General features: G+C 36.7%; 1 protein-coding gene and 1 non-coding gene across 3 annotated transcripts in view; both read right to left on the reverse strand.

The window, feature by feature from the left end:
• Positions 1-13943, reverse strand: part of LOC106923741 (testis-expressed protein 264-like) — a 37537-nt gene that overhangs the window by 8537 nt on the left and 15057 nt on the right. For both annotated transcript variants that reach the window (XM_088005673.1, XM_014996983.2), the window contains one exon: positions 152-317. In XM_088005673.1, the coding sequence (XP_087861799.1) occupies positions 152-317 (166 nt within the window). The remainder of the gene's footprint in view (positions 1-151; positions 318-13943) is intronic.
• On the reverse strand, positions 1537-1609 carry trnav-cac (transfer RNA valine (anticodon CAC)). Its single transcript has one exon. It is a non-coding gene; the product is annotated as a tRNA-Val (tRNA).

A 13943-nucleotide genomic window follows, 5' to 3' on the forward strand; every position in this document is an offset into this window, starting at 1 on the left:
GTGAAATATGCAATTATTCCTGCAATACCAAATCGTCACTCATGTAAAAAGCTTCAAGCCATGTGACATTTTTGACACTTAGAAAGAAATTCAACAAAAATGCAAACATCTGTTTGTGCCAGTGCAGCACAACATAAAAGCGATAGTGTACCTGAGATGTCAGTATCACTGTGAAATTCCTCTTGTTCTGACAGCCTCCTCTCTGCCTGTCGCACCTCAGGCACATAAAAATCCCCCTGCCGAGCCAGAGGGACGATGAACTGGATCTGACCATCTCTGTAGAGCTCGAGGAAAGGGTGAGCGCAAAGCCTTCGTTCCTGGAGGAGAAATAGATCACAAAATGTGGTTACGAATATCGCAGAAACACTTGAAGTAGGAGACCACGCATAAATATGGCATAATATAATTGTATTGTAAATGACACGTCTTTATTTGACGTCTGACTTCATGAACATTTCTCATGTTTATTGTTCAAATGCAGCACAAAGTCCAATCAACAATCATACAGGAGAACAATAATTTAAAAATTTCAAATAAATTTGGATTCTAGAGATTTGAGGAAATTAAATCACATGTGTAATTAGGAAATACCCGAGGTAGTTAAACACATAATTCTAAAATAGATGAACTTGCTTTGGTAATTAGCAAATGAATATGTTTAAAAATAAACCCAAAATCACATTTAGTTACCGGTAATTATGAAATCTCAAACACACACAAGATCTAAAATCAAATCAGAAATAATATCATTTGAATTGTGATCCAATTAAATGTGAAATAGGACTCTCATAAAAATTATGCAAATGTAATGAAAGGCAATAAAATACCATCCTTATGACAGCTAACACCTAACTTTTAAATTATAATCCTGACCGTCTTTCCAAATCAAATTTCTCCATTTAATCAAGTGGCAATTTCTTACTTTAGGTGTTGGGTATTATTGCTATTGTTAAGTTTTATGTAGCATAAATGTATAAAAATACAATGTTAAAAATAAATTAAGCACCACCTCATATTGTTAAATAACTGATTTTATGTATTGAAGTTTTAAATATTGCATTTGAGTTTCCATGGCCTATAAAATACTGGGGGTCCACATGTGGCCCCTGAGCCTTGAGTTTGAAACATGTGCATTATGCCATAGAACTGCCAATTGGTAATTGAAGTAAAGTATCGTCGATTTCAAAGAAGTCTACATTGAAGTCGATTGGCAAATGAACCATCACGAAAGAGGAAGGCTCTTGTTGTCTCACTGCACCCCAAGAGATGCATAACCTACAAAAACTGTTTCTGTCTGGTTTCGAACCAGAGACCTTTTGCGTGTAAAGCAAACATGATAACCACTACACTACAGGAACTGAACTTCTCTGCTTTGTTTCAGTTTGAGGTTCCAAAGTTGATGATGTTAGATGCAGCACATGAAAATTTCAACTGAGGCTTGCACTCAGATGCCTGGATTCAGAGTACAGACCATGACACCACAGAACCCTTGTTGACCTTTAGTAAACACCTGTGATGAATAGAACATGCAAAATCTGTTTCTGTCTGGTTTTGAACCAGAGACCTTTTGCGTGTGAAGCAAATGTGATAACCACTACACTACAGAAACTCATGCTCTTTGGAGTGTTCCTGGTAGATGATCCACATTTTGTTAGAGACTAACGTCAACGATGGGCATGGAACAATGTCAAATACCACAGATCATTTCAGAGAGCACAGTAACTTGGTGAACAAACTGTCAGACTTATACTTGTGTCCAATTTCACATTACAGTCAATAAACTAAGCCTGGGATCAAAAAATTGTATTAAAGATGTCATTAGCAGAGACAAATGGTTCTACAGAGACTTGACTAAATGGCTATAAAATAAAACCAATACTTACAAATAAAAAATGGTTCAAAAATAAAATTAACACATTAAAATAAAAAAATATCTGTGAAATACAATCAACACTTCAAAAATAAATAATGGTTCAAAAATACAATCAACACTTCAAAATACAAAATCTCTGGAAAATAAAATATTATGTATGTTGTTTTGAAAAACATTAGAATAGAAGCACCTTTATCAAATTTTCATCGCGGTAAGATCATGTAAGTTCTTCTTAAATCCATGGAAACTCAACAGTTTGTAAGGTAGGTGAGTTAGCTCAGCAGGTTAGAGCGCCGTGCTGGTAATGCTGAGGTCAGCGGTTCAAACCCTACATGGGGCAATTCATGTCTAAGATCCTTCAGACAATCAACACTTCAAAATAAATAAGGGTTCAAAAATACAATCAACACTTTACAATAAATAAGGGTTCAAAAATACAATCAACATTTAAAAAAATGGTTCAAAAATAAAATCAACACTTCAAAATAAAAAATGGTTAAATAAAATCAACATCTCAAAATTAAAAATGGTTCAAAAATAAAATCCAACAGTTCAAAATGGTTCTACAGAGTCATGGCTAAATAAAATCAAATTTTATTTTTTAAGCGCATTACAAACCTTTGGTTGAAATGACACGCTAAATTCAAGTCTCCATTACAGACCAGAGAAAACTAAACAGAATGCAACGTTGTGTTAATCCATTTGAGGAGCCGGTAGTTAGGAAAGAAATGAGGAAGTGAGGAAATAAATGACGATGCAAAAGTTAATTAGACTGTAACATGCGCAGTCCGCTGCTCAACCCACTGCGGACTGCGAAGACTTAAAAACCGCTGGGAGTAACTCATCCAGCGGATTTAACAAATGGAGCCTTCTGGGTGCAAGTTACCCAGGAGAGCGGCGCTCTGGAGGAGCTGCAGACGTAACATCTGTCCGTTTCGGAGAAGCGAAACCACGCAAAAAAAAAAAAAAAAATCCAGGTAAAAGCTCACACCGGACAGCTCAGGGTAAAACACTCACAGAGTTCAGTTGATCTGTTTGGATCAGACAGATCCAACTGACTGATGAATTAGCGCAGATTTTTCTGCAGATGGGAACCAGGAGGAAGTGCGTTCAGACCCCAGCGGGTGAAGTGATGCTAATTTAAGTGAAGTCGCTTAATTTAATTTATTAAAAGTTATTGGGGCCTCAGTCAGTGGTTTTTGTCACTACGAGAAAAATGTTGATACATTTATCTGCTTAATCTGTAATGGGATCTGGATTCACGGTGAATATTAACTAAACCGCATAAAATGCGACTAAATATCCGATGTTAATATGATTGTAATTTCACGGATAAAAATAGTACATGACCGATTTTTTTTTTTATGTTGTCGGTCAAGATAACGGATAACAAAAAAAAGTCTAGCGCGACCTGCCGCCCTGACACCAACTCACACACATTTTCATTCACAGTCTTACTTGTATTGTAAATTTTCTTGGACGTTTTGATGTTAGCTTGTCGATGTCTCAGTTTTATTCGCTGGAAAAATCAATAAGCAGCTTGAGGTGACTCTGCTGCTCTCTAGTGGCGAGAAGCCGTAATGTTTGGCTGGTAACAATCGGAATGCATTATGGGAGATGTAGTTTGTAGTCAATTTGTGCTCAAAACCTATTTTAAGTCAATCATCGGCCTATAAAATGCTGGGGCGGGCCACATAAAATGACATGGCGGGCCACATGTGGCCCGCGGGCCTTGAGTTTGACACATGTGTTCTAGATCGACTTGTGATCATTTATGAGACCGACTGGTTTACAAAGATTAATATATGTTAACATGTGACACAGTGACAGTCACTTAAATTGGATATGGCTCCTAATCAGCATACACTGCATCAACATAATAACAATTCGCTCCCATCTGTTTCTGCAGGCTGTACAGGTGTTAGCCAAGGTCGCCCCCTCCAACACCTTCACAGATAAAACGCTGGTTCAGAGTTCCACAACAAACACAACCCTGCATCTCTTCATGCTGAGGTCTGACAATCTGCTGGGCTCTTTTCCTGCAACTCCACAACTTTGAAGGAACTTGCTGTGACCCTCGTTCACCCCAAGGGAAAATGTTTCTGCAAACCTACCATCCTTGGTCTCATTAACAGGTAAGTAAGTCCCTCCCTTCCAGGTTCACAGCCAGAGTTCGGGTTCTGCCTGAGGCTGTGTGCCGCTTTACTGAAACAGACCTGGAGTTGTGTTGTTTCACTCCAGTAGCTAAACAAATCTCAAATTAAGTGAGATGTGGATGCATCTTATCAAATGAATGAATGGAAATTGTATTCATATAGATTCATAATACACTGAGGTTTTTTTTATTATTATTTTAAGCCTTTTTTTTCCTGATAATTTAAATACCAAAATCATTTTCTCAAGACATATGAATATTGCATAAATACAATGAAAAGGGGATGTTAAATAGAGAAATATCAGACAACTGACAAAGACATGTCTATGTATTATACACTGTGAGGCACTGAGTCATTCAACCTAGATAGTTTATTGACCATAGCTTACTGATCATTATAGATGGTATTAGTACATTTGGTAGTGTGGGGAAGTACAAAATCCTGCCAGAAAAATGAATTAGCATCTCATGAAGAGATCTAATCATGTTAGTTGCCAGCTTAGACTTTGGAGTTGAGAAAACACAATGAACCAACACCAGCAAATGACATGATCCTCAAATCATCACTGACAGTGGAAACTTCACACTGGACCTTAAGAAAGGTGGATTCAGAACAACCGTCCTATCCATTTTCTACTGAGTCCAGGTAGAACATTTAATGATGAAACTCCTGGCTCAGGAGTTTCTTAGCACAAGGAATGGGACAGCTGGAGCTCATGTTTAGGATACAGGTGTGTGGTCACTCTTGAAACACAGTCTGCTTGAATGGATTTTGCTTCGTAATCCTCTCAAGACTGTGGTTATCAATGTAAATAGTGAAGCTTTTTCTACCACCGTTTTTCCATCAGTCCAGCAGTCTGTGATCAGCCAGCTTCTTTAGAAATTACCTTTAGTGGTTTACAGCCTTGCAAATTTGCTAAATGACTGTCAATCATAAAAAAACAATACAAAACAAAAATAGAAATTTGAAATGTATCACTCTGTGTGTAATGAATCCACATTTTCAATCTTTTTTTAACTGCTACTCACCTCGCCTCCCCCAGATGATGGAAGTCTCACATTCATTTTTCTGGGATTGTTAGCATTTAATTCACAGCGTCATTTTTTTTTTTGTATGCACAGCCATTCCCTGTTACTATCAACTTTCCTGGCTTAATGTGCTGATATACTAAAAAAGACAACACATTGTAGCTACCAAAAATTACCTCTGTATGACTGATTATTTAATTCAATTATTAGTGTTTGAACTGTTTCAGAAAAATGTAAAACCTTGTCATTTATCACCCTCTGCTCTCCCAAAGTTGAACATTTTGATAACTCTTTCTCGACAGTTCCTACCAGTACAGTCTCAGTGCCTCCAGCTGCTGTCCCAGATTCAAGAAAGGTGAGAGAAATGACAGCCAGCAATGCTTAAATATGGAGGAAGGTAGCAGACATCTGAGAAGCAGGTTTGTAGATCCGACAGACCAAGGCAAGACAGGCTTTTAGAGAGAAGAGAGACAACTTCTGTCCAATCAACTCTCTTACCATCTGTCTCAACCCAATTACGGCAGCAGAGGCAATCTCTCTCGCTGCTGTCAGCAAGAACAATGTTGTCAGTTTCAGAAATTTCAACAACATGAATTATTGGTGCCTTTTCCCTCGGAAACATTTGGATATTCATGTTGACTTCCTTCATCAGCCTGAGACAAAAACCCAGACATATAAATAAACCCAGGTGTATAAATATGCAGCTGTTCCTGGGTGTATACAGATGTGCGTGCAAAATTTGAGACAATCAATTAATGATCAGAAAATTAAATGACAATTAGCAGAAAACAGAAAGTACATGACTTTATGTGGGGACATGTAGTTAATATTGGTGACTGAATCCCACCCAGCCTTCTTCAGGTCACAAATGTAAGCTAGAAACATTAGCTGATCTGACTAAATAGCAACTCAAGTCAATACCAAGATATTTCTCACATTTGTAAATTCGAACACTGTGGCTGCATGTTTACTAATGGAGCCTGTACTGATTTAAACCATCAGAAGTGCAAATAAACAGGTCATTGCTTTATAGATGACACATCCATATTAAATACTGAGTTCAGCTATGGTACTAAAAGTCTTTCCCAAGTCAAAATTCAAATTTCAAAAAGCAATCCAGATGTTTCTTGCAATGTGGAGTTCCAACTTCAGATTATAAACATCCAGCTTTCCTGCCCGTACTGTGCTTTACCCCAAAACCTCCACAGCTAGAAAACCAAATATTGTAAATTTGATGTAATTTTCTCATTCAGCAGGTGTTTTCTAGCCTCCACAGCCAAAAAGCAATTAATCAAAACAGGCTAAATATATATTAGCATAGAAACTACAATATAATTAATGTGAAAAAAAAATTATAATTCATAACTAATTTCTATCATAAATAATAAGCTAATTGTTTGAACGCAGAGCACATATAAACAGGGTTGGAAAGGCATTTTCACCATCTGGGGAAAATAAACAAACTTGCAAAATTTCTGGGTAAAGCTGAGTCGCTCAGATGGTGACAATGCCTTTCCAGCCCTGCACATATTGCACTAGCAGTTATTTCTGCTAACAAATCAAAAATTTTCTAGAAATCAGACACGTCAAACTGATTGTTTAAAAACTAAGAAGCTGCACTTAAACAAATATCATTTTCATTGTTGTCAAAATGAGAACGCTTTGTACAAGCAAGAAGGTCAATTAAAGCCTCTGACATTTTCATGTGAAGAGTAAAGGAAACTGAAGGATAATCAATTCTGCATAGACTTATTTAGCAAAACATATCCACCTTTTGAATGTAGTTTCAGTCTGATGCCTAATCTCTGTTGGCAAATATGTGATATTTTATTTTTGACATTCATACAACCTATATAGATCTAATAGTTTCTATTTCTTGGATTAAATTAACATTTTGCTACATAGCAATGTGAATAATACAGTGAGAAGCATAAAAGTTACACAACTCAATAAATACTACTGCAAGAAAAAACTTGTCATGTACAGACGTAAATTTAAAAAAGGAGCATTTCAAAAAAAAATTAATACAACTGACTCCAGCTGCAGTCCACACATTGTGAATCTTCCATTATTAAACTTCCCGTTAATATTGAAATATTCTGCTACAATCTATGGTAGTTTACTTTCTTCGGGCAGAGTGTCAATTGAATACAATTTTCTCATAATTATGTCGGCCATAGCATTTTTATATACTGAAATAATGTTTTACTACTTTTAATTAATATCCATATTTTCTGAGCCACCAACTTTCATAGGTAAACAATAATTATCCAAATTAACTTCAAATATATATTGATCTATCTGAAATAAATGAGCTTCGCTTTTGACCTGAATTGCAGAACAAAAAAGGAAGTTTTAAGATTGAATTTAGGAATATATTTTATATTCAAATGTAGTGCATTGCAACTGCAACTAAAGTGAAACACAAGCTACGACTGAACAATGCTTTTGAGTCAAACTGAAAGGGCTAAAGAAATAATTTATTTAAACATTCAACCTTGATGTGCTTTTAAACTAAAATACCTCTTGAGACCCTGAAGTAATCTTCTGTGACAAGGATTGATTGCTTCCCCTCACTTCATATGATAGGAAACTGGATTTCTAATCTAAGAATCTGCAGATGCTGTGCTGGCGTTCATGATTACGGTGTTGTGGCAGATCAAAACAGAAGCAAAGTTCCTCTCGTCTTATCCCCTTTTTTTTCAAATGCATTGCTACAATAAAATAGGAAATTAAAATGAGTGGTTGCAGACATGAAAATGGAACTTATTCTAAAGAACACGAGTTTTATAAGTTTACACTCACATAGTTACAGCCCTGCATAAGTGTTGTAATTACACTTATTACATTTACTTGTTGCGAAATTAAATACACATAATTATCAACATGTGAAGGACCACAATTAGGCATATGCCAAAGTACGGTGGGCTTTGAAGTTTGCATTGTTATTGTTGAGAACATTTTTGCTTAGGTTGTGTATCCATGTGTGCACCCCAGAGCTTTTCCTTCACTGGCAGGGAGAAAAACAAAAGACCGACTCACTATAGCTGCAACTATACAATGAGCTCAAGTTCTCTGTGTCCTAGGAATACATGGAAGAAAAAGACAAGCAGTTCATATTAGAGCATTAGAGCTCATAATTGCATAGAGGATTGTGGATGGTGTTCAAGTTATTATTTTGTTAGATATTTTTCCTACAAGTTCAAAGCAGTACGATGACCTCAGGGCTCAGGAGAGCGCTTATGGCAGTCTGGGGCAGCAGGGTCAATTAAAGATTTTTTTTTCTTCCCTGGCAGCACAGGAATGACTATTTGGACAAAGAAAATATCAGCTGCTTAATTTCTCCGGCTTGAAAACATGATTGCATTTTAGCCTCATTACAAGTCCAGCCACTGGAAATGACATATCAACGAAGTCTTATGAAAGTGTGACAGACCATTTAAAAAAAAAAAAAATCACACAGACTGAGCGCAGTGCATGATTATTAATAAGCAGGTGATGTAACCAAAAGTTAATCAGACTGGTACACAAAAGATTGTTCCGAACTTTCCTAGTCTTAATAATTCTTTGAATAAAATCTTAAGTCAAATAAATGCTATATGATAAATTAGATGTGACATATGTGAACAGAACTAACCAGATGCTGCAATGATTAAAAACTGATATTAGCCACATTGAGTAGCAGAAGATCTTTAAAGTAAAACTTTACTTTACTGTATTTTATTTAATGAAAAAATTATTTAAAGTCCAAACAAAAAAATAAGCCTGTTATTCGTCACTATGAACCATGTGGATTACAGGTAAATAAACTGGTTGTAAATTTATTTCTTTTAACGATAAAAGACAACAGGCACATCCAAAAAGAGAAGTCTGAAGCAAACTTTAAATCTTCAGCAGCTCATAAAATGATTTAAATCTAATCTCATGTAAACAGTAACATGAATCCCATACCTGATCATTTTATTGTTAAATAAATAAGCTCAAGTCAAAATGTATAATTTACAAAAACCATTCAAATTTCCACAGATATTTCTAGAATTTTAAAAGAGCATGTACCCCCAAATGTAACTTATATGAATTATCGATGTGTTTGACCAGCATGAAGTCCAATAAAAGTTGAATCTATCAGTTGGACCAGAACGATTCTCAAAAATTATCCATCTATTCTACAACTTGTTGTCTTAACGATTGGATCACTGGAGAAACAATTTGTCAAAATAACCCAATATTCCCATTACTCCCATGCTGAAGATTCTAGTTTAGCAATGAAACAGTGAAGTTTAAAGTAAGACCTTCATATTGTCATTCATCTAAAATCATTTGAGCAGCAACAAAACATAAAACAATGAGACTTTCTTTCTATAGGCCCCCTAGTCAAATACTAATGTGCAGAAACAGTCCATGACTAAGGTTATAGAAGTCACCCTTTAAAATCAATCATACAAAGAAACATGTAAAACTAACAGCAAATAAGACTTAAAATCAGACCAGCTATGTTTCCAGGCAACAGTGCCCTAATTAAAGATTAGAGCTGTTCATGAAGACACATTAAAATGTCTTTAAATAGAGTAAGAATGATTTAATATTACAGCAGAGGAAAGCATATGCAGACTGCCTCAGTGAGTTTGCAAGGCTAAAGATGTGGTCTATTTTTCCATCAGCAGGACAAAAGACACTTCTCTCCTCCCGTATCCAAGCAATTTTTGTACATGGTTCCGAACATATTATTCCATTTCTGGGTTGTTTTTATCTTTTTCAGCTTTCCCCCCCCCCCTCCAATCTCCCACAGCTCAAAGTAAGTGTACACAAGGTTTGACAGTTAGAGTTGCCTGCGGTGCAACCAAGAGTACACTTTTCCACGGAGGTTAAGTAGAGGGATCCGTCAATAGCAGTAGTTGGAAAACACTCCACAGCCCCTTTCTGTAAATTTGACATCGGAAATCTCTTAAAAGTTGTCTTTCACCAGACTTTCTCAGTTTATTCTCACTATTCATTTGGGCTTCCTAGATTTATCTGCCAGCCTTTCCTGCCACTGGATCCAACACACCACCAGCAGATGATCGATTTACAACTCTACCCCTCACTCTACCTGAGTTTCTGAAATATTACACTTTAGATCAGATATTATAGCAAAATTGATCATCAACATTTGGCCCAGTGTGGCCTGATACTAAGTACAGTTATGGATTTATGGTCATAGTTGGTATTTGTTATGGGCATTCTGTGACTGGCACAGAAATCCAATAACAACAGCTTGAAATAAGCCAAAATATGACAGAACAAAGTTATACCCACATGCAGTGTTGATGTGGGACGACGTTATGTTTTTGTGGAGAAATATCAGCAACCCTTACTGGTAAGAGAAATGTTTCAAAGCCTCACTGTTCATATCCTTGAGTGTGTGTCCTATTTGAGGCAAAGGGGATTAGAGAATATGAACACTGTTCATACTTCTTGAGTTAGCAGGACATGTACTGCGACTCCATAAAGGGAATATATTTGTCTCAATTTTGAGAGCAGCTGTCATTTTAGGGTCATTCTGGTCATATCTCCAGAGGCATGTTTTGAGTTCAGATAACTGGTAGCATGGATCAGTGAAGATGAAGACTTACATCAGATTTATCTTAAGAAATGCTTACAGCACAGAAAGAAATGCAGCAACTTTACTTGAGCAAATATACGATAACTTGCTTCTAAAGCTTAAAGTTAAGAAGGCAGCAAATGCTGTTAAAAATTGCTTTGTGGACGATATTACCAACCACCTTCAGCTGCTGCAGGGAATTGAAAATGTCTTTATAGATAACACAACTATGTGCTGCTCCTCCAAACACAAAGATACTGCAATTTTTCTGAACAAAGAAAAGCAGGAATTGGAAAATGAAACTGACCGGTTTACACAGACACATGAGAACAGGATCCAATATCACCAACAGATTATTGTGAGATTCTGGGGGATGGTTTTAATAAAAGTATTTATAGGCATTTTGACAATAAGATATGGGGTTAATTTAAAATTTTCACGGTTCTCCGTTTTCATTAAATTTTTTTTAAGGTGTTTTCCTGTATGGCTGACAGCGTCCTTTTGATTAAAATGAAAAATAATAATAACATGAGAGGACTGTTACAAGTGACTTTACAAGGTACAAATTTAGAGCAGCTATGTGTTCAGTACTGCAAGACTCAAGCTGAGAAAAGGAGCAAGGAGCAAAGATCTGGTAAATGCAATATGTAATTGATTTCAAATCTATTTCAAATCTTGACTATTTATTGTTGTAGGATTCAGATGTGTGAAATTACCATTTGTCTTTAACTCTACATGCATTCTGTACAACATAGTCAGTTCTATATTTGTGAAGTTTCAGTAGTGCAGCTTCATCAGTCAGAAAACTGTCAATAAGTCGGTGCAGTGTGAAACCTCATTTAGTAGGATGCTGACATCAAGTTATGAAAAGGACAACCAGTCTCAGCTCTATGGTTTTATAAAATACTTTACTGTACTGGTAGAAGGTTAGCAAGACATCAGGCTTGTCCCTGGAAAGAGACTTCTATCAAGCCACTGCACCTGAAAGCCTTCGCTGGTCAAGAGCTCTAAGGCGTCCATCCCTCTGAGAGGTCTGGAAAAGGACTTGGCATGACTGATCTTGCTTTGCTGCCTATTTTGTGAAATCATAAAGACTACAGTGTGCAAGGTAGACTAAAAGCTGGCTTGCAGCTTTAAGATGAGTGAATAGAAGGAGCTATTTTCAGATAATGAGCTCATTGATTAAGGAGCTTGTTAAATCATAAAGTAGCTACGACTAACCATGTAATGGTGAAAACAGTTCAGTTTCACAAGCCAAATGAGGTGTTATTAGAGCCAGATTTGTCAAAATCCCCTTAATAGAACTGGTCTGATGACATGAAGCTAAAAGATACCACATTGTAATTCAATCCAAGGCAATGCTGAGAACAGATGAGAAACAAAATCACTGAAATCTGTCAGTCTGGGAAGGGTTACAAAGTCTAAGCTGATTCTAGCAAACCACAAAAAAACCCCACCCAATAAAAAGTTAAGAATACAAGAAAAAAAGTTATGGAAAGAGGCTTAACTGTACTTGCTTTTTGTCCAGTGTGGACATCAGTGGATTTTACTCAATTGCAGAAACAACTCCAAAATATGTTAAATTACTTTCTGTTACATAATCTACACTAAGGTGCCCAGTAAGTTATGTTGCACATTAGACCAAACCTTGAATTTGTGGCATGACTTTTAAATAACTGGTGCAACATCATGTTGGATGTTTCCCTCACCACTGAAGTAGCTGAAGCCCTTCTGCAATTTCCTCCACAGTAACACCTTCCCTTCTGCAGTCCTTGTAAAGCTGGCAGACTTGCATGCAGAGCTGATTCTGGCAAACCTACAACATCTTCTTGTTTGCTAAAAAACAAACATTTCATCTGGCACATTAAGACTCCAACCATGCCTTTTTTCCAGCTTTCTTTGAACATGCTCCAACTTAAAGCTGGTGTAATTTTTGGATGACAGCAAACAGATTAGCATTGCTGGAGGAAGACCAAAAATGTCTGAAACTTTTAAACTTGTGTCTTAAGCCATCATCTTTGGATTTTACAGGAAAGTGAGCAGTTTTCTACTGCTCATAATAGTAACTCATAACAGTTTAAGAATGTTAGCATATCCTCAAATCCTATAATTAATGCAGGGAAGCAAAAACAACAAAACAAAGTACAGATAATGCAAAAAAAGTAAGACTAAAGAGTTGTAGAACTTGCTGTAACCGTACATCCCAGGATTATTTTAGTTTCAAATCCTCACGCTGTCAATGTTGTCCCAGGTTACGTCACAGGCAATTCGTCACACAGAGCCTCTGTAAAAGCTTGCGGTCTTGCACAACTTTTCTTTTGTATATAACGTATAAAATCTTTTCGGAATTTTGCTAAACTGGAATGTTTCGGTAATATATCAAACAACAAAATGGGAAGAGGAAAAAGTTAGAAGAACATTGACAACGATATCAAGATGTGTGGAAATGTTTCACAAGAAAACAGAGAAGGAATTGAATTGCATCTTGTGCAAATTACAGCTTTCCTTCCAGGGCATCATTCAAAGCACCAGCACCAGGAGCTGATACCAACTCTGAATGGGTCGGGTATATTTTAACAAGCTGCGTGAGCACATTGCGCTGATACCACATCTGCAATAATGAATCAGTGTAAAAGAAAAAGCCCCGTTTTTCTGCATAACTTTATGCTAGTGTTCATCTTTAATTGCTCCATGGCAGGGACCGAGGTCCTTCACACAGCAGTAAATCTTAGACATGAAGTCCATTGAGTTAGTGTACGCTGATCAAAGGCAAATAGCATAAAATCCATGATCAGCAGACATTCGACACACGCGAAATAAAGAATGCTTTACAATGGCTAACCTTATATAACCTTTTAAATAACTAGAAACATAACAAAAATGAGTCCTGGAATCCTAGAAATCAATCGTAAAATACCAAACAATAAAGATGATGGTGAAAAAAAAAACACAAAAGGCAGTTGCACCAAAGTTTTTGCATCCTACACAAGACTAATACAGGAACAAAAAAAAGGTTTTTAATACATAAATGTCATCATGACCTACACAATGTGAAGACTGCTGACTTGACAACTGTCCAGCAGACAGTCACTGCCACCCTTCACCACAAGGATAAGCCACATAGTGGCATTGTTTCAGAGCTGCTCACAAGGTGCTGCATCCAAGCATATTAATAGAAACTGCAACTGTCACACTCCTGGACCAGAGATGTCAGAAGTGTCTTACCTGGACTAGTGAGAAAAAAAAAGACTGGACTGTTTAGCAGTTGTCCTATAAGCCCCCTTTCTGGATTACTTTTTTTTTTA

The sequence above is a fragment of the Poecilia mexicana genome, unplaced genomic scaffold, assembly GCF_051168715.1.
Source record: "Poecilia mexicana isolate PSO_F unplaced genomic scaffold, ASM5116871v1 scaffold_5, whole genome shotgun sequence".
In the NCBI taxonomy this organism is placed as follows: Eukaryota; Metazoa; Chordata; class Actinopteri; order Cyprinodontiformes; family Poeciliidae; genus Poecilia; species Poecilia mexicana.